At 37.6% G+C, this 22,284-nt stretch overlaps 2 protein-coding genes across 2 annotated transcripts in view; one reads left to right on the plus strand and one right to left on the minus strand.

Moving 5' to 3' along the window:
- The window catches only part of VPS50 (VPS50 subunit of EARP/GARPII complex), a 119,103-nt gene extending 115,987 nt beyond the window's left edge, over positions 1-3,116 (minus strand). Inside the window, exon 1 of the mRNA XM_004602182.2 lies at positions 2,983-3,116. Coding sequence (XP_004602239.1) covers positions 2,983-3,015 — 33 coding nt within the window. The 5' untranslated portion in view covers positions 3,016-3,116. The remainder of the gene's footprint in view (positions 1-2,982) is intronic.
- A 606-nt stretch (positions 3,117-3,722) lies between these two features.
- HEPACAM2 (HEPACAM family member 2) overlaps positions 3,723-22,284 on the plus strand; it is a 59,279-nt gene continuing 40,717 nt past the window's right edge. Inside the window, exons 1-3 of the mRNA XM_004602181.2 lie at positions 3,723-5,117; positions 9,956-10,082; positions 17,154-17,507. Coding sequence (XP_004602238.2) covers positions 10,004-10,082; positions 17,154-17,507 — 433 coding nt within the window. The 5' untranslated portion in view covers positions 3,723-5,117; positions 9,956-10,003. The remainder of the gene's footprint in view (positions 5,118-9,955; positions 10,083-17,153; positions 17,508-22,284) is intronic.

Below are 22,284 nucleotides of genomic sequence, written 5' to 3' on the forward strand. Positions count from 1 at the left end.
AAAAAAATCTTTGTGGGGCTGAATATGACAAGAGTTTAAAGCTCTTGCCTTGCATGCTACCAATCCTGATTGATCACAGCTCTACATATGGTCCTCTTAGTAGGAGTGATTCCCTGTCTACAGAAGCAGGAGTAAGCTGAGCTCTGCCTGGTGTGACCCAAAAATAGAATAAAATCTTTGTATATATGTATTGTAATGTTCCTATGTGTGATCTAAATAGAGTCACTGTCATCCCGTTGCTCATCGATTTGTTCATCTGGGCACCAGTAACGTTTCTCATTGTGAGACTTGTTGTTACTGTTTTTGGCATATCCAATACGCCACGGGTACCTTGCCAGGCTCTGCCGTGTGGGCGCGATACTCTCGGTAGCTTGCCGGGCTCTCTGAGAGGAGAGATGCCAGACATCAGATGCCTGAAACTCAATTATGAATAACTTTGTAATTTCATGATGACTAAATAATTAAATACAAAACTCCCAATGTAACTCTAAGCAATGCCCTACTACCAAACCTTCTGGGTTCAAAACTGCTTTGATAATGATAATTGTCTATTAATAATAAATATGTGGAAGTCAAGTCATAAACATATAATTATGAAAACTTTTTGTTGTTTGTTTTAGGGTGACAACCAGTGGTGCTCAGAGGCTACTCTTGGCTCTGCACTCGGGGATCATTACGACAGTAACTTTCAAAGGGCTGGTGAGATAATACAGTGGCTAAGGCCTTTGCTCTGCATATGCAGCCAATCTGAGTATGATCCTGGGCACTGCATATGGTCTCCAAGCACTGTCAGGCGTGATCCCTGAGCCAGTCCAGAGCAACACCTGGTATGACCGCCCCCCCCCAAAAAAAAAACTTTAGAAAGAAATGCTGTGTGTAAAGAACCAAAGAAATAGTACAGAGCTTAAGATACTTGTCTTATATGCAATAAACTTCAATTCCTGGCACTGCACGGTCTCCTGAGCAGCACTGGAAATAACAGAGCTGGAAGTATCCTGGGCACTGTCAGTGTGGACCCATAACCTCACCCCCCTCAAAAAAACAAACCAAAAAAAACGTATGTAAAACTCCTAATTTCCTTCTAGAGTTTTATAAAACACAGTGTCAGCTTTTCATATGGGTTCTTGATAGTCATTACTAATCCAACTAAGGACGGGTTTTCCAGCTCAAGTCCAATAAACAAATGATAAAAGCCAAAGAGCTACCATTTTCAGTAAAATCTTATTCTATTTAGAAGATAAAGCTTATTATCACTGGTATCAGTAGTTTCCAATTTCTTCTCTCCCATTTATTATTACAAAACTACAGTTTTAAAACTATGAACCAATACATGACTACACTAAAATGCCTAGCAAGCAACATGAGAGAGAACCAAAGTTAGCTGAGCTACAAGTCCAAATCCAGCTTTCTAAAGGTACTTAAGAGATATTAATGATAATATACAACAATGTATATTGTTTTTTAAAAAACTAAAGATACCAAAGGTAGGCAGAAATGATCTATTACTTGAATTACTGCAAAAGTCTGTTCTAATCTTCCTGCTTTACTATCATTTAATTTAGTCATGGAGATGCACTCCTACAATCAAAAACTTTAGGTCAGGAACTGTGTTATGGCCTTCATCTCTTTCCCTTCATTATATCCTACAAACATCACCACCAGGCTAAGCCCATGAGGTGCATATTATTCTCCCTATTTTTAAGATCTAGGGATAGATGCTTTAAAGAGTCAAGTGACTTGTTCAAGGTTACCAGTCCATACAGAATTGAGCAGGATGAAAAGTCACTCTCAGATAAGATACTGTATAATATGTAACACTAGTACTCAACAAATGTGATTGTCAAACGTTACTACCATTTTCTTAAACCATTTATGATTCATAGCACATGACATCAACAATATAACTTGACAAGCACTAAATAATCAGATAATATTTATTTATGTTCACCAGAAATGTAAAATCTGTAACCTGTCAAATATTTCTCAAATTATAAATTTTCAATTAAGATTCAAGTTGAATTCAGTTTTTAATCAAAAACACCTTATAAATAAACCTTTCTTTCAAAGATAATCCTCACATTCTCCAAAGTTCTCAAACCACATTGCTTTACAATTCCAAATTATCCTCCACTCATATTAAAGTAATGAGTGACCAGGTCTAGGAAAACAGGTTAAAAGAAAGATAAAGCAAGACATGAAAAGTCTATAGAAGGAACTCTCTACTTATGTGTGAAAGAAGCTGAGGCATTCTTAGGAAGTCCCTAACCTTAGTAAAATGGGATGGAAAATAGCAAAAGTGTACATTCACAAATTTTAATTCTGTAATAAATAAGACTACTGTTTTTACTATAACAATATTTAAATATAGCATTTCACAAGAATTTTCCTAATATTATTGGATTATTGATATTCCCCAAAACATCATAAACGTTTACACATAAACCACATCATAAGTCACATAAATATGTGAGATCAAACAAAATAAATAGTATTCTCATTTTCATATCCGAAAGTCAGGTTGCAAGATTTGGGAACTTTCTCAAAGTCCTCTAAGCTACCAACTCTCTTTAATTTATCGGGTTTTTTTTTATTTGTTTTGTTTTGCTTAGTTTCTTATTACTCATTCCAGACCATCTCCACTGCTCAGTCAACCCCTGCTTATCTAAACCATCCATTGAAAGATGACAGGTAACCGACAGGAGACCCTAAAAGGGACTGTCAACACAAAGATGGCAAAGGCGGGGGAAAAGTGACAAAGGTAACCTCTAACATCCTCATCAACATTGTCTGAGTGTCCGGGATGCCAATACCCTGGAGATCGGGAGACTAAGGTGAATTTTCCAGGGTGTGCCCCAGCTTCCTGGTGCCACTGTCACCTGCCACCTCTAGTTAACAGGTCTTCATCCTCCACGGCCCGGCACAGAACATTTCGGCATCTCTCTTAGCGTAAAGATGACCTTTGCTTCAACCCCTGCAACTTACCTGTCGGGTCATAAGAGATTTGATTTTTTGCATGCCGAAACCTTGAGGAGGCGGCACCCTGCCGCAAACAACTAACAAATCACGCTAAACCACCAGATAGCCGGGGCCGATACAGAGAAGCCATAGTGAATGGTCACGTGGAGCTGCCGACCCGGGTCAGCCTTTCCTGCGCTGGGCATGCTGGGAACTGTAGTCTTCCGGGTACCTGCACAGGAGGAAAGAACACCAGGCAAACACTACATTTCCCAGCAAGCAAAATCCTGACTGTTTGGGTTCAACCTGTGTAAGGCCGAGTGACCAGGGCCATCGGCCGCTCTGTGCGGGAGTCCTTGCTTTCAGGAACTCGGCTTCCACCGGACGAAAGTTACTCTTCGGTGAGCTAGCACGAGAAAAAAACACGGAGTTAATTGTGTATAAACCAGACTGATATGATCTCCCCGGAAGTGTGTTTGAGAAACTCTTTACTAGCTAGAGAGCCGAGCCGAGAGCACAGGAGACTGACGCCTAGTGGAAATCAATCGTGGGAGGTCCGTGATCTGATAACTTGAGCGGCTGCAGGAGCGGTGGGCCAGGACGTCCTGAGGATTTGGCTCAGGTTCTCCAAAAGGCGACTGGCCAGGATCACAACTGTTCTTCCTCAGACTTGACATTCTTCCTTATATTGCAAAAAAAAAAAAAATTCTAATCCCATAGATTTGGATTTCCACCGATTATACTAATTTAATTAGTCTAAAGCAAGGTTGAAGCATGCAATTACGATGCCTATCTCTTTAAAGCTGTACTTCTAACTGATCAAATTGATGAAAGTAATAGAGTTGTCATTTGAGGCTCAGTTTAAGAAATTTCCAGCTGTGAAGAAATGCCAGGGAAAAAGTGGCCCAGAGCTCATGAAAATTGCAAGTGTTTATTAAAAGTGAAATACATGTCAAGAAGTCATAAAATCTAGATATGTCTTGTCTCACCGACAATAATATCCCATGGAGTTGGTATTATTTGTATTATAAGGTGAGGAAAACGAAGTGCAGAGAAGTTAAATAATTTGTCTAAAATTATTGCAGATGTGCAGTAGAAACTGAAAGGTCTATTATCCAGATGTTTTAAGTGACATTTTTAAGGGTGAATCCTGAAGTCTTTTACCAATAACATTTTTAATGAACCCTTATTAGGAAATAAAGACCTATCGTTTCAAAAATATTCTCTAAAACAACTAAGAAATGTTATAATATGGCACACTAATGAAAAATATTAGATAAACAAAAGAATGGGGTATGTCAGGTAAGACAAAACAATAAAATAGAGTGTGAAAGAGGGAAATTTGGAGACATTAATATGAAATTGACTGGTAATCTTTGACCTACAGTTTTTTAAGTATACGTGTAGGCCAGTGCAATTTTTAAATTGTAAAGCAGCCTGTTTTTATGAGATATTTAATCATAATTCTGCTCTGTTCTCTGCTCCAACAAAACCACCCTGTGCATACTTCTTCACTGTACCTAAGGATTCCTTCTGAAATTATATGTTTTCTATATGCTCCTCTGAATCTGCTATTTCTATGCTTCTAAAGAAATTTCAGTTGCTATTGAAGGCAGTTCTACTTTCATTTATGATCTGTTCTAATCTTAACTGGATGTGAAAATAGTCCTTAAAAGCATCAAAAGAAGCAAGCATTAGAATTAGAAATGAAACTAAATGAAACACTGATTGTTGGGCACAAGGCAACAATATACAATTTCCTGTTTAAATGATACGGTAATAAGACCTCAGGGAGTTTCCAATTTAGCTAACAGCCATATGATATGGGTGGTCCAAGTCCAGTGGTTCTCAAACCTGAGCAGATTTTCCAGAGAAGTGTGGTTTTAAATTTTTTACTGTTCTCTTTTGGAGTCTTTATTTAAGATCAAAACATGAGCCGGAGAGATAGTACAGTGGGTAGGGCGCTTGCCTTGCCCTCAGCTGATCAGGTTTTATCCTCGGCACTACATATGGTCCCCTGAAGCTCTGCCAGGAGTCATCTCCGAATGCAAAGCCAGAAGTAAGACCTGAACACAGCTGGCCTGGCTCCAAAACAACAATCACAACAAAAAGATCAGAAGATACTTCACTACCACTTTTCAGATATACACAGATAAGAACAGGTAAGATGTATTTAAGGCATCCATACTTCCCCAAGGGTGGTTACTGCTAAGTGCTAAGCCAGCAAACATTAATGCAAAGTGTGTTTGGCATGCCAACATGTCTTGAGGAAAGAGCTTGATAGAACCAGAAATTCTTGCACTTTTCCCACTTGTGACCCCTTTTCTCTGAGAAATGCAGCATGGATTAGCACTGCCAAAAACACCTAGGATTTCAGAATCCTAGGTGTTTTTGAAGATACTTTTGATCATTGTACATTCTGGCCTACCTTTATGGGGAAAAACACTGACCTTTCGTACTGTATCTGTGAATTATTTTGTAACATATTATAGACCTAAAGATAAAGACAGAACTATAAACAATCTAGAAGAAAATATAGGAGAAAATCTTTGCAGTGTTGAGAAAGCAAGTATTTCTTTGATGACCAGATAAAACAACCATTTTTAAGTTGTATTTTTTTACATTTATTTTTTTCTGGAGGGTGGCCACATCATAAGACATTGCCTAGCCATTTTCTATAAAATCATAGGGGGCAATATATATATATATATGCATATATATGTATGTATATATGCCTCTCGGAGAGCCCAGCAAGCTACTGAGAGTATCCTGCCCACACAGCAGAGCCTGACAAGCTCCCCATGGCATATTCGATATGCCAAAAACAGTAACAATAACAGGTCTCATTCCCCTGATCCTGAAAAATCATTGGGAAAGATGAGTAAGGAGAGGCTGCCAAAATCTCAGGGCTGGGACAAATGGAGATGTTACTGGTGCCGACTCATGTAAATCGATGAACAATGGGATGACAGTGATGACTGATAATGATGACATTGTACATTCAAAGACCACTGACTTCCACGTTCAGTTTTGTGACACTGCATGTTATTGCAACCCACATTTAAGAAGTGAGGTGATAGGTGCTAGATGATGGTCCCTTGCTAAAAGAATACCAACTATTTTTGTGGATTACAGCAGCAATTCGGAGTTGAATAACTTGATCTGATTCAGAATATTCTGCTAATAGAAACATTAGCAGAAAAGTTGAGAAAAGACATGTTTCAGTTGGCCTAACAGGAGGAATCTCTGGAAGTGTAAATAAAAACTAAGATCCTGGTTTGATTAGGGGATAAAATATTAATCATCCTCTAAATATCAAAGTATTTCAAAGATATGGTTCTTCCAAGATGTTAGTAGCTGCACTTTCTGAGTGAAGAGGTAGTGGTCCATTAAGCAATGAGTTTTGAAGTGCATGTAGCAGACTGTAGACTATACAAAGCAACACCTTACAACTGTACGAATAAACAATAGACTACAATGAATTAAGAAATGAAAAAAAAATGTGCCCTCCCCCCACTCCACACCCCTGCCTTCCTAACATACAAACACTCAGTGATTCCTTGCATACTTAAAATTGAATCACCATGTACATGGGTTGCTTAAAGCAATCAGGGCCTTTTTTAAAATGTTAATATAACTAAGGTTGAAAAATTATTAGGTTCCTGACCAGCATAGTAGAGTAGAGTTTTCCAGTGGGTTACAGATGAAGTATGAGATATCAATGGAAGGACACTAATCTTTTTTCTTTTTTTTTTTTTTGCACAGGTAGGGAGGTAGTTTTTTGGGTCACAACCGGCGATGCTCAGGGGTTGCTCCTGGCTCTACACTCAGGAATTATTCCTGGCGGTGCTCAAGGGACCATATGGGATGCCAGGGATCTAACCCAGGCTGGCTTTGTGCAAGGCAACCGCCCTACTTACTGAACTATCACTCTGGTCCCAATGGTAGAATATTTCAATAATAATGTACTTTAACCATTTTAAACAATCAAGTAAAAGTTGGCAACAGTCGGAAGTTAAATTTTAACTTTGCTGTGTGACTTCCTGTGTTAAAAATCTCAATCTCACTCAGACTTCTTTCCCATTCTGGTGAATCTTATCTTTCTCTTTTTTCTCACATTTCTCTAAGAAATTTCCTTAAATTTACTTTACTAAAACCAAAATACTTAATTCAGGAAGATAGGAGCCAGGGCGATAGTACAGAGGGTAGGGCATTTGCCTTGCACACGGCCAACCTGGATTCAATTCTGGCATCCCATATGGTCCCCAAGCACCACCAGGAGTGATTCCTGCGTGCAAAGCCAAATGTAACCCCTAAGCATCCCAGGATATGACCCAAAAGCCAAAAAAATTAAAAAAATAAAAAATTCAGAAAGGTAGTATGCCTACCATCTGACACTAGAGGGCAGTTTGTTCTCAGAATGCCATGTAGCACTTTCCCAAGATGTGCCATTTCAGATGTTATTTTTTAATGTTTGCTATGGCATTAAAAGATCACAACAATAATTCACTTCTGTTTTTAATCTATGTAGATTTTTAATTACATAAATCATAAAATAGATGACTTTTTACAGTTATAACAAAAATATCAATAAACATCAGTCCTTTAAATTGAGTAAATTTAACAGTAGGAAAAACTACATTGTCTTTGTCTCATTTTTGTTTAGGAACTAACAAACTCTTCAGGTTTTTGAGGTATTCAGTTCTAAAAACACTGAAGGAGCTTATTTAGTAAAGACAATAAATATTGATAGCACAGCGAGTAGGGCATTTGCCTTGCACACTGCCAACACAGGTTTGATTCCTCCGTCCCTCTCGGAGAGCCTGGCAAGCTACCCGTGGCGTATTCAATATGCCAAAAACTGCAAAAACAAGTCTCACAATGGAGATGTTACTAGTTACTAGTGCCTGCTTGAGCAAATTGATGTACAACGGGGTGACAGTGCTACAGTGCTTTAAAGATTTGAGGGGAGCCCTGTACAATAGAACTTCTATATTAATTTCCAAGTTGTGTTTTGTGCTATACATATTAAAATTTATACGTATTTCTTGAGCAATAACTAAGCATCAGAAGAAAAGTCCCACGGAGCATCTGGGCTTTATTTCTATGGAAACAACTTAACAAAATATAAGATGTGAACTCTGAGAATCTAAGGATCCATAAATGTCTATCTAGGACCAATTTCTATTCAACAAGTCCAGAGGGAGAATAACTATTCAATATAATTGCTTGGGCCTAATGATATAAGTATATCAATAAACATGTGCAAGATTTAAAGACAGCTCTGAGAATACATGTTCATTACTTGTGAAGAGTAGAGGTGCAAATTGCCATTTTTTGAAACATGGAGAGATCATAAGGTGGCCTCTGAAAAAAACCTCTGTTTTTTTCTGTAGTTTCTTATTTTTCTTACCAATAGAAGCAAATCTGGAGGAGGGGGAGCCTTCATGCAAAAAGTATTTCCATACTGGATTACAAAATAACTCTCTATATTTGTTAGTTGGGGCACCTCACCAGTTGTGTTTGGGAACTTCTGGCTCTGTGCTCAGTTCAAAGGTTGGGAGTAATGCAGTGTCTCGTATCAAATCCTGGTCTTCCTTTTGCAAGCCATATATTTGACCCTCATTTTATTAGGCCCAGGATAGGAGAGGGAGGCAGTCACACCTGGCTATGCTCAGGCCTTATGCTTGATTCTGTGCTCAGGGATTACTCCTGGTGGTGCTGAGGAGATACACACTGTTAGGGATCCAACCTCTTTTGACCATGCAAGGCAAGTCCCTTACATCCGTATGTACTTATGTACTGTGTCTCTAGACTCTCATTCTATTTTTTTCACCCTTAGAGGTCTTAAGGGGCCCAAGAATCACACTCTGGATGCTGCGGAGACCATGGGTTACAGGGGGACATTGTGGTCCAGGTATCAAACTCAGGGCTTGGTACATGTTACACATGTGATGTTCTCTCTCTCTCTCTCTCTCTCTCTCTCTCTCTCTCTCTCTCTCTAATTATCTTTAGTGAGTCATCACTGTTAAAAATGATTTGTGTTGGGGGCTGGAGCGATAGCACAGCAGGTAGGGCATTTGCCTTGCACACAGCCGACCTGGATTCCATTCCCAGAATCCCATATGGTCCCCTGAGCACCACCAGGAGTAATTCCTGAGCGCATGAGCCAGAAGTAACCCCTGCTCATCACATCACTGGGTGACCCAAAAAGAAAAAAAATAATGATTTGTGCAGAAAATTCTGCTTCATTCTTTTCCCCAAAATTCAAAAGGCTCTAGCCCAGTAGGACAGCAAAGGCAAGATCTTTGAACTATTGGTTAACTTCCTCCTTGCTTCAGCTGTGAAACTGTGGCCTCTGATAATATCTGTTGAATTAGACTTTTCATTATAATTATACACGGTCCATGATTCAGCTTCACTTGGAAACACACCTGTGGTTTGAATTTAAAAATAACATGGATCCATAGGTTCAATAAACCATAACAAACATTCGTTCTAAGAAAAGTGACATTTCAATTGCAAAAAGAAAAGTGACATAGAAACAAAAATAAAACTTTTTGCTGTAAGTTTTGTGTGCTACTTAGAACTTCATGATAATTTATAACAACTTGCCATAGATACATGAGATATTTTCATAGAAAAATAGTTTTAAAATCATAGTTTTGCATGATAGAAAACCACATTTTGTTTTTAAGAACATTTCACAATATGCTCCCATTGATTAAAACCGTTTTTCTGCATTTGCCCAAAATGATGTTCGCCCTCATGTGATTGTTGATAACTAAGAATAATTCACAAAATATACTGAGAATTTCTGATAAGCTCTAAGAAGCTGTTCTGGGAGTCCTAAACTGGTATTCTTACAGAGCGTATAACAGGTGTTCCCACTCCCTGTGTCCTTTGTATACACATTCATTCTGTATTCAAATCACAGAAGCCAAAGGCAGGATAGGATCTGTTACCTCACTGCTAATTTCCCTGGCAAATAAACCAACAGCTGCTGTTCCATGAACCAAGTTACCACCACGAACAGGACACTGATTGCATGGGGCATGATGTCTTGATGGAGCCCTTCAGCAGCACAACTGGGGTCTGGCAATGTAAAATATACCTTTTTCTCCTAGGTAAGTCACTGCCTGACTTGTGTTTTAGCTATTTGTGTTTTTTTCCAGATTGTGGGCAGAAGGCAAATATTTGTCTTAGGCTCAGATAAGTCACTCAAAGGCACAGTTTTCAATAATGCACTTGGAAGCAAAGAGGCAAGAACATTAAAGAGAAATGATGTAAAATGAGTAGATGACTATTGTTTTCTTACTATTGCAACAATTATTGTTAAAGCAGTCATTGGAATAAAGGCGTTCCAAAAACTGCATCAATTTCAATTATATAAAGATCCAGTACTCCTTAATGCAATTTATTTTCACAAATATTTTGTAGACTATGAATTTGTAGTGAAATTCAGCGCAACTTATAGAAAAATCATTTTAGTTAAAAACATTGTTATAAATTATTAGCTCAGCTTTATCTTAAATTTCTTTCCCATGAAATAGAGGAGAGGTTCCCAAGTGACCAAAAAGATTTTATATGCAATAGAGAAAATTATATCATTAGGCCCAAGAGAAAAATGTGTTTCAAATGATGTGTTTTTTCCTCCAAAATGCCTTTAGCATTTCTCTTTGCCTAGTGGCTAGTTCCATTATTTTTCTTCTTTCAATATTTTTCTCTCATTTTCCTATTTAAGTAGATTTACAAAGCTTTTGTACAACATTGCCGCTATACACCTGTCATAAATATGTTCAACAAATGTCCTATTTCTATTTATTTTCTAGTTTTGCTTATATTTAACAGACAGAAGTTTTTAAAAATACCTTATTCCTTACATTTTAAGAACTTGCTAAATTAGAAAGTTAAGTTTTAATCTTCAGTAATTTAGATCATTGGTTTGCCTAAAATAGTTTGTTACAGATTTTATTATGAAAGTCTTTTTTTCCTAGTGTTGTACATATTCCATATTTTAGATGTACTGTACAAATTTTTTAATGTCTATGAGTTTACCATGGGTAATTAATACAATGTCAAATTCAGGCATCCTCCATATGTATTTTTTATTTTTAGAGAAGTTAAACACAATTAGCTTTTTATCTTGAGTATTTTTCTGGGCTTCAAAATTAGTCCCCCATAGTTTTAATGCAACACCACTGCTCTTATCTTAAAAATAATGTTTTTGCAATTTGGTTTTAAGAGAAACTTAGAAACATTTCATTTCAAGAACCCAACTGAACTAAAGTAGATGAATAAACTAATTTAATAAAAGTTAATGTGATGAATTTAACTTTAGAGAAAGGCATATTTATAAGTAGTTAAAACAGTTTTGCCCCTTGAAACCCTCTTCCTCCTGCAAATGTACTTTTTTCTGTTGGTAGGGAGTTGCAAAGACCTTTGTTGACATGAAAATCTGTATTGAATTTCTGGGGGTTTTTTTAATCACAAAATTCTGAATCCCAAAAATGCAGTTTGTAAAGTTTATTCTTAGTAAAGTCTTACAATAACTATTTGTCAGTTTTCTTTAATGATGCAAGGGTTTATTTTTAGTCAACAATAGTTGTGTTATGTTTGCTAATATCAAATATGATAATGGGGAAGTAAATGTCAACTATTTCCAGCTACAACTAGAGGTCACTTTGTAAAGTCTGATGTTTATATTCAATACAGTGAAACTGGTCTAGGGAGTTTTTTGTTGTTGGAATAGGGATAAATTTTACAATATGACTTTAATTGTTTCTTAACACTTAATACTCCTTAATTACTGTTATATAGTTTGAGACTCTCTCTCTAAAGGGAAGAATGTTGCCTAATTTTTTTGATATCTGATAATTAGTGGTATTATAAGTGTTTCTCCAGATTAGTGTAATGCCTTATAAACAAAAAAGCTAGCAGTTTTTTCTTTTTATAGTCAAAATTATTAATGTTGTAATAGTATGGTTGCATTTTTATTCAAGTTTGACTGTATGAAATATCAAATGGAAATTGAAATTTCCTCAAACCGTACATTTTGTATTTTCTTGAAGTTTTTTTATACGAGGTTGACTGTCTAAAATCAGAAATTTTAGAAATTTGGGTTTTCTCAAACAAGATTGGGCATATTCAGGGTGGTAAGGCCATAGACTGGAGTGATAGCACAGAGGGTAGGGCGTTTGCCTTGCATGCAGCCAACCTAGGTTGATTCCTCAGTCCCTCTCGGAGAGCCCGGCCAGCTACTGAGAGTATCCCACCCACACAGCAGAGCCTGGTAAGCTACCCGTGGTGTATTCGATATGCCAAAAACAGTAACAACAAGTCTCACAATTGAGATGTTACTGGTGCCTGCTCGAGCAAATCAATGAACAACAGGACAACAGTGCTACAATGGTGGGTTTTCTCATACAGCTGGGAAAGAACTCTTCAAAACCTCTTAAAATAAAGCTATTTTTTGAAGTTTGTAATTTATTGTTTTAATAGCACAATTTGCCTTAATTGTCATGAGAAATATCACAATGACAATGGCAAAAGAGTTTGTGTTCCTAAAATATAAGAGAAACATCCAATTATCCATTTATTCTCAAAGTTCATTGCATGTAAAGATTGCATCAGGTGAATAGATTCATGCCTTTCCTGCATAATGGAAAGATTTTAGGTGACTGAGATTAGAACTATATAGAGAAAAGTTCACTCTTTGCTGACATTCTTATAGCTTACTACCTATAATTTATCTGATAAATAAGCAATCTAAGCAAATAGCTTAGTGTAGTAGCAAATAGTTACTGTGTCTCTCACTGTCACATGTGATGTGATTTCATATTGCTTGATGTGCAAGAAACATTGAATTTATTCAAAGATATTGATGGAACTGTATTATTTATAGTGTTATTATGTGATGCCATTTCCAAAATAGCCAAATATCTAGTTCACTCTCCTTAAACAATTTTTCTGTGTCATGTAAAATATTATTTTCTACTAGTTTCATTTTCCTCTGGGCTGAAATCTTTGTGTTGCATTTAATATTTTATGAAATGACATTTGTTTCTCATAACCACAATCATAGACTTTCCAACCTTTTCCATATTGAGTCAACATTTGATTCAAATTACCAACCTTCCAAGCACTCTATAATAATCAAGTAATTAAGTTGATTTCCACTCATTCTTACAATATTACAGTATGTTAATTTTTCAACTCCAGCTACAAAAAGGTAGATTAAAAAAGTGTTCATCCCCATTTCAGAAAAGAACTTCTGCAATGACCGCAGAATTATAAAACCATGTTATTTTTAGGCTAATATCCACATCATGGTCCAGCAGTGTCTTCGAGTTTAAGCTGTGACCAATATTAAGTGGAGCAGTAAGTTATTAACCAAACTGTTCACTATGAGAGATAACAACTGACAGTGGGCACTTTGGGCACTAACATACTGGTTCAGTTTTATGTTAGCAACCATGCATCTTTTACCAGTGTATTCTTTGTTTGGTTGGTTTTGTTTTGGAGCAGTGATTACTCCTATGTTCAGAGATCACTCCTGGTGGGACTCAGGGACCATATGTGGTGCCAGAGATCAAACCCAGATCTGGTACATGGAAGGCAAATGTCCTACCCACCACACTACCTCTCTTTCCCCTCAAATGAACTCTTAAGGCAGTGATATCAGTTGCCATCCCCATCCCGCCTTGATACCTTGGTAGCAAATACAAGATTGTTGGAATAAAACTTAAACACTCCTGAGTAGCAATAAAAACAGGAATAAAAGGATAATTATGTTGCATATTCTGGTCTACTTTTATGGGGGAAACACTAACCTTCTTTCACACTGTATCTGTGAATTATTTTGTAATATATTATATACCTAAATAAAGGTAAAGACAGAACTATAAACTATCTAGAAGAAAATATAGGAGAAAATCTCTGCAGTGTTGAGAAAGCAAGTATTTCTTTGATTACCAGATAAAACAACCATTTTTAAGTTGGAATTTTTTATATTTAATTTTTTTCTGGAGAGTGGCCACATCATAATACATTCCCTACTCATTTTCCATAAAATCATATAAGGCGATATGTATATATATACATATATATGTATGTATATATGCCTCTTGGAGAGTCCAGCAAGCTACTGAGAGTATCCCACCCTCACGGCCGAGCCTGGCAAGCTCCCCATGGCGTATTCAATATGCCGAAAATAGTAACAATGATAGGTCTCATTCCCCTGACCCTGAAAGAGCCTCCAATCATTGGGAAAGATGAGTAAGGAGAGGCTGCTAAAATCTCAGGGCTGGGATGAATGGAGACATTACTGGTTCCCACTCAAGTGAATGGAGACATTACTGGTTCCCACTCAAGAAAATCGATGAACAACGGGATGACAGTGATGACAGTGATAACAGTGATGATGAGAAAAATTGAAATTCTATACCTGTATTTGTGCTCAAATTTTCATTTCATTTCTTCTCACCTACACAAGAATTTTACTTTACCTTGACCCATCTCAACTTACTTCATTAACATTATTTCTAGGGGAACGCTTCCAGAAACTATGAACATGCTATTTAAACATTCACTCAAAGGAGAAAATGCTTTTCTTTTCTTCCCCTTCATAGAGTGTTGTCCCTAAATGTATTGTCCATACTCACTTGTCTCCCACTTTCATTCTTTTCTTTTTCCTTATCTATTTAATATACTTAACATTTAACTCCTCACATTCTACCCTATTTCAAATGTTTATATGATACTGGGACTGTTTCCTTCTTTTCAATGAAGGCCTCAAAACAAAGAGAAATCTCAATAAGGATTCTAGCAATATGATTGCTTGTCCAAGGGAGAATTCTCTTCCCTCTAGATACATAGAAATTCTTTTAAAAATTCAAAAATATATATCAAGATAAAGATGAGGAAATCTCCAATGCCAGAACTTGGAAGAAACATTACAGACCTAGTGTGAGTCTGTAGAACCAAAACACATGGACAGCCAGGAGCCACGGCTATCCACTGGGAAAAATCCTATATACCCAAGGCCCTGCAGGGCCCTCACTGTATCACTGTATCACTGGCATCCCATTGCTCATCGATTTGCTCAAGTGGGCACCAGTAACATCACCATTGTGAGACTTGTTGCTATTTTGGGCATACAGAATGCACCATTCGTAGCTTGCCAGGCTCTGCCGTGTGGGCAGGATACTCTCAGTATCTTGCTGGGCTCTCCAAAAGGGGCAGAGGAATCGAACCAGGGTCGGCCGCATGCAAGGCAAACTGCCTACCCACTGTACTATCGCTCCAGTCCTCATCTCTCTTAAATCCATTTTATTAAGTCTGCCATGCCCAGTATATTCTTTAACTATTGCCTATCTAATGTCCAATGGGCATCTAAAAATGTGTTTATAATTGTTTCTTGGTCTTCCCCTAATACCTGCTGTCTCTATAGTATTTTCTCTGGATAACTTATCATCTATTACTAAAGGGCATCTCCTTTGTTCTAGTTTCTCAGGTCAGCAACCGTGAAATTATTCTCTGCTATCCTTTGTTTCCTCACAAAGGGTATTCTCTGCTACCCTTAAATTCCTCACTCAGTGTGTAAATCAACACTGCCAACACCTCCAGACTTCTCACAATTTGTCTTTTACTGCCACCCTCATTATAGACTATAACCATGTTGTGCTGTGTCATTACAGTCAATTTCTGTGTGGTTTCCCTGCATCTTTTTTCCTCTTAGTTTTTGCTATTCATTTAAAATATTGTTAATGATGGCCCCCCATATACATAATTACACCACAGCTGTCACCAATGTACCCACTTCCTCCCCCAAGGTTCCAAATGCCCCTCTCTTTCAATTTCCCCCAAAACTCAGTTCTGTGAATCAGTAGTCCCATTGTGTTGCCTTTGGCCCTTTGTTGCTACTTTGCTATGTATATTTTAGTCCCATATATGAAAGATATTCTCTGTCCCATTCCTTCTGACTGATCTCACTTAGCATGATATCCTCTCGTTACATACATATCATGTAAAATTGTATGATTCTGTTCTCTCTTGGAACTGCAGAGTATCCCATTGTAATGTATAGCATAACTTTTTTGATCCATTCATCCATAGTTGGTCAGTTTGGGTTATTTCCATATTGTGGCTATTGTTGAACATAGGTATCCATGTACCTTTTCATACCCCAGCTTGAAACATTTTCATAGAAGCTAGAGTGTACATTTTTAAAAAAGAAGAGAGAACATGTATTACCAGTATTCGCAAAACTCTGGTTGCATTCCCATCTCAAGTGGGCACCAGTAATGTCTCCATTGTGAGACTTGTTGCTACTGTTTTTGGCATATCGAATACACCACAGGTACCTTGCCAAGGTCTGCTGTGTGGGCAGGATACTCTCAGTAGCTTGCCGGGCTCTCCGAGAGGGACAAAGGAATCGAACCCGGGTCAGCCACGTGCATGGCTAACGCCCTGCCTGCTGTGCTATCACTCCATTCCGAGTCTTTGCAGTGGCCCTAAGATACTGCCTTGTATGACTTTGCTCACCTTATTGACCTCTTGTCTTATTTTGCCCTTGTTTCACTCTGTTCCACTGCTGCTGCTTCTTACTTTTCCTCAAACATTCTACCAACATCCCTGCATCTAAGCAGGGTGGACTATTCACAACCAATAGTGATCTAATATCACTCTCTCCCTGGGATATCTGCATTTGGGAAGACCTTGGCCTGAGTGAAAAAATTCCAATTATATGATTGAATGATATATCAGAAAGCTTTGCAGAGGATTGATGAAGGGATCCCATTAGCATTAGCGTTTCTCAAGTCATGTGGTCTTATTTGAATAAGCTATGACTCATATACCAATACACATAATGTCAACTGTACTTAAAGGTTCTTTGGACTTTACTACTAATATTTCCCAGTTCTTTTTTTTTTTTGCTTTATTAAACAATAACTTCTGCTTTTCCTTTTTATTTTACTTCTAAAGATGCCATGCAGTCTGCAATCATTGGGTGAACCTTCTAAATGCAGAAGTTTTCAGAAATTAACAGTTAGTTCTGCAAATAATTATAAATAGAATCGTCAGTGTCGAGGAGCCTCACTCTCTTTGTTAAGGACTATCATCCCATTCATTTCTCTCTTCCTTAGCATATTTTGAAATGTGGCTTAAGGTCCTCAGAGCATTCTTTTCCTTTGTAGCAGGCTCTTGCTTGGGGCTTAAAGTGACAGTACCATCACAAACCGTCCATGGCATCAGGGGTCAGGCACTCTACCTCCCTGTGCACTACGGATTCCACACTCCAGCATCAGACATCCAGATTATATGGCTGTTTGAGAGACCTCACACGATGCCCAAATATTTACTGAGCTCCGTGAACAAATCTGTGGTCCCCGACTTGGAATATCTTAACAAGTTTACTGTGATGCCACCCAATGCATCTCTACTCATCAATGAACTGAATTTCACCGATGAAGGCAGTTACATTGTGAAGGTGAACATCCAGGGAAATGGAACTCTTTCAGCTAGTCAGAAGATACAGGTCACTGTTGATGGTGAGTCTTTTCTGTGCATAATGGGCAGCTAGGGAGCATGGTTGTGACTGACAGCTTGATAGGTAGATTTACTGTGTCCTGGCTTTGCAGGCTTTGGAAAAAGAATTGGCCCTCAAAGCCTAGTGTCTTATGCCAGGAGTGACTTCTGTTTTAGGAGGCTTGCTGGGGATTAAATGATCCAGGCATATATAAGGAAGGCACTAGGTAAAGTGATAAAATGAAGAATTAAATGCTCTAAATGCTCTTTGTTTTCTTGAATCTATGAAGTATAAACTTGCTGAAGCAATGCAATGAAGAAAATATTATTTTTCTCAGTATTAGAATGCCCCTTACAAAGAAACTTATTTATGTAATACAAAGATTTCTATTTTGCTCCACTGTCTGGGGGAGGATAAGACTTGCTCATGAATCATACTTAAAGAATAATCAAAGCTGTTGAAAAGGCCCTCTCAAAGAGAGTATGGTTAGATCATTTTCAACATTTATTTTTCATATTGAGCATATAAGTGACATGCCTTAAGTATATTATTCCTAAGGCTCCACTCCTTATTTCTCTTCTCTAAACATGCTTAACTTTTTCTCTGAATTTTTGTAACTTTCAGTTCAATTGATCAACTCCAAACTGTCAATCATTAATGAAACTCTTTTTTTCTCACAGCCACATCTAGTTTGCACAGTGCTCTAAACCATCTTTTTATTCAAAATATAGACCAAGATCAAGTACTTTTCACCACCCAAATAACACCCTAACCCACTCCATTATTAGTTCTGGTTTCAACTATACTAATAACATCTCACCCACTCTCCCTGCGTCTACTTCTTCTACCTGAAGTTTATAATCCTCTTACAACTTACTGGCATACAGAATAAATGCCAATAATCTACAAGGTGAAGCACAGCATCCCTAGATATCCCACAACAGTCTGATCCTATTTCCCTCCAGATACTGCATTCTGGCCATACTGGTTTCCTTGCTTTTCCAAACACTCACCCCTGGGCTTTTGTATGTGCTTATTATATAGTTCCCTTCTATCTTTAATATTAACATTATTCCCTCCATTACTTCCTTTAGATCTTAGCAAAAACTATATCGCTTATTTTTAGTCTTTCCTGATATCCTGATGTGAAATATACCTCATCCCCCTAAACATAATACATGAAAGCACACATGTACACACAATGCAAAGGAGTGAACTACTCTCTGAGTTCTGCTGTATTCTTTTCACGGTGCTAATTTCTACCTGGTCGCATTATGCACTTTTATTTGCTTATTCAGTCTTTTTCTTGCCTAGAATAAGGGGTCCATGGTGACAGCACCCTTGTATTGTTTGCTGCTTTGTCTTCAGTGTCTAAAAACCTGTTGCCAACCTTTTATTAAGGTGCTCAGTAAATCTATGTGTAATAAATAAATGAGACTGAAGGTGGGGTTCGGAGAGGAGGGTGAGCGTAGGAGAAGTAATCTGGGCACAGTATTAGGGGGAAGTTGACATTGGTGATGGTATTAGTGATAGAACATTATATGTCAAAAACCTAATCATGAATAACTTTGTAATTCACAATGCTTTAATAAAATAAAATTTTTAAAAATAATTAAATTGATGCTATTGGAAAGGAAGAAGAAGAAGAGAAAGAAAGAAAGAAAGAAAGAAAGAAAGAAGAAAGAAAGAAAGAAAGAAAGAAAGAAAGAAAGAAAGAAAGAAGAAAGAAAGAAAGAAAGGGGAGGAAGGGAGGAACGAGGGAGAAGGAGGGAGAAGAGGGAAGGAGGAGGAGGAAGGAAGGAAGGAAGAGAAGGAAGGAAGAAGGAAGGAAGGAAGGAAGGAAGAAGGAAGGAAGGAAAGGAAGGAAGAAGGAGAGGAAGGAAGGAAGAGGAAAGGAAGGAGGGAGGAAGGAGAGGAAGGGAGGGAAGGAAGGGAGGAAGGAAGGGAGGAAGGAGGGGAGGAAGGGAGGAAGGAAGGGAGGAAGGAGGAAGGGAGGAAGGGAGGAAGGAAGGGAGGAAGGAGGGAGGAAGGAAGGAAGGGAAGGAAGGAAGGAGGGAGGAAGGAAGTGAAGGGAAGGAGGAAGGAAGGAAGCAGGGAAGGGAGGAAGGAAGGAAGGAAGGGAGGGAGGAAGTGAAGCAGGGAAGGAAGGAAGGAAGGAAGGAAGGAAGGAAGGAAGGAAGGATGGAAGAGAAGGAAGGAAGGAAGGAAGGAGGAAGGAAAGGAAGGGAGGAGGGGGAGGAAGAGAAGAAAGAAAGAAAGAAAGTAAAGAAAGAAAGAAAGAAGAAAGATAGAAAGAAAGAAAAGAAAGATAGATAGAAGAAAGAAAGAAAGAAAGAAGAAAGAAATGATGAAGGAAGAAAGAAGAGAAGAAAGAAAGAAGAGAAAGAAAGAAAGAAAGAAAGAAAGAATAAGAAAGAAAGAAAGAAAGAAAGAAAGAAAGAAAGAAAGAAAGAAAGAAAGAAAGAAAGAAAGAAAGTTAGAGTAAGAAGAGTGAAGAAACTGTGAGGGACAAAGACATTGGAGATAGAGGCAAATGCCACTGAGGACAAATGAGAGAATATTGTAAAGGGAAATTTCATGAAAAATTCCTGCATAGTATTTGATATTTCCACAAAAGTCTTAATTGAATACTCATTACTTGTTAACATGTAGTAAAATTGGATCTATTTAAGGAAATGAAAACCCAAAATACCTTTAATAAGAATTTAGGACCTGCATTTAAAAAAGTATCTGGTAACTTCAAAATCTGAGCTAAATTATTTCAGTCAAGTATATGACCTCAGTCATATACTTAATACCAATGACTAAAGATTTGTTCATCTCATTGAGACTTGGCCAGAGGTCATGTTTTTAACTTTGCCCAAATCACGTATCTTTACACTTACAGACATGTTTGAAGCATATGCTTTTTTTTCCACATAAACTCCTGTTTCCTTCTTGAGTCATAATAGCATAAATAAAAGCTATTCAAAATTCTTTGTTCTTTCCAGGCAAGTTAAAAGATTAAATTAAGCTGACAAGCCAACTGATTGCACCTGTCTTAAGAAAACCTGGGAGGTTTAGAACTCCTTGACATTCTGCAAGTTACCTTCCATCTCTCTTTTTCCTTTACTTTCATTTTCTCCTTACTTTTATATGCTGATGATTCGTTTCTATTTGTACCCAAAATGCACATTCAAAGATGAGTCAGTTCTAGATAAGCATGATAGAAAAGCGAAATCTAAATATTGGAGCCAAATAATCTGTCCTTTATGTATCATCTCCCTCTGTAATCTTACATGAAAAATTACTGAGTGTCACTTTTTCTAAAATTCAGAAGAGAAAAACCACCACATTTAAAGTCCTCTTTGTTTTGCTCACTGTGCCAGTCACTAACTTTAAACAGAGTTAGGACCCTCAAAGATTAATGAGGCTTAGGGTTGGAGTGGTAGCACAGCGGGTAGGGTGTTTGCCTTGCACCCGGCCAACCCGGGTTCAAATCCCAGCATCCCATCTGATCACCTGAGCACCGCCAGGAGTAATTCCTGAGTGCAGAGCCAGGAGTAACCCCTGTGCATCGCCAGATGTGACCCCCCTCAAAAAAAATTAATGAGGGTTTCTAAAAATGGTTGTGGATACTCATATAATCCCCACCTTTGCCTAACTATTTTAGAGTTAAAACTTGGGGAGGAAATATTTACTCTTTCTTGGAAATGTATTCATTTGACAAACATCATTAACTGCCAACTGTGTAAAAGACTCATGAAATAAAACTCTCTTCCTATTACTTGAAGGTACAATAGAAATTGCTATTGAATTTGTCTTTCTCATCTTTAATGTGATGTAATCCAAATAATACATTTTATATTATTTTCAGATTGAGTCAAAGTTGAAATGTAGGCTTTTAGTGTAATAATGTAACAAAATCTAAAGCAATTGAAATGTGTAATTTTCACTTCTATAGAAAGAAAAGTAAATGGTGCATAATGTGATTCTCAAAAACTGTCTTATTTCCCCATAAGTATATATTTTGCAGATGTTTGACTGGAGTTTGTATTAACCACATTAACCATTACCAGCTACTATTTGACATTATCAGAAATTTTTAAAGCAGGAATGATTGTATAAATTTTTTGTTTTGATCTTAACCTACACCTGGTCGTACAGGGAGTCAGTTCGGTGTTCTCAGAAGACCATGTAGTAGCAGAGATCCAACCAAGTGAGCACACTCAGAGCATGTGCTCCAGCTCTTTGAGCTATCTCCCCTTCCCAGACCATGTCAATTTTATCTATAATAATGTGCCTTATTGGGCCAAAGAATAGTATACAGTGGGTAAGGCATTTTCCTTGCATATGGCTTACCCAGATTCAATCCCTGGCATCCCATATGGTCCCTTGAGCACCACTGAGAGTAAATTCTTGGTTCAGAGCCAAGAATAAGACCTAATCACCACCAAATGTGCCCATAAATAAATATATGTATATATGTACATACATGTATATATACGTAAGTACATATATATATACACAAGGCACCGAGAAATATATATGCATGTATATATGTACATGTGTGTATATATATATATAAACATACATATATATTTTTCAGTGCCTTGTGTTGGAGAAAGCACAATGAAAAGGAAGAATAGAAACTAGAATTCTCTTCTACTAATTACATTATCTATAAAGGTTATTTTTTAAAAAGTGCTTTTGGGGGGCTTGGGGGCGTGGGGATGGGGGAGGTTTACTGTGGTTCTTGGTGGTGGAATATGTGCACTGGTGAAGGGATGGGTGTTTGAGCATTATGTAACTGAGACTTA

The sequence above is a fragment of the Sorex araneus genome, chromosome 1, assembly GCF_027595985.1.
Source record: "Sorex araneus isolate mSorAra2 chromosome 1, mSorAra2.pri, whole genome shotgun sequence".
Classification (NCBI taxonomy): Eukaryota; Metazoa; Chordata; class Mammalia; order Eulipotyphla; family Soricidae; genus Sorex; species Sorex araneus.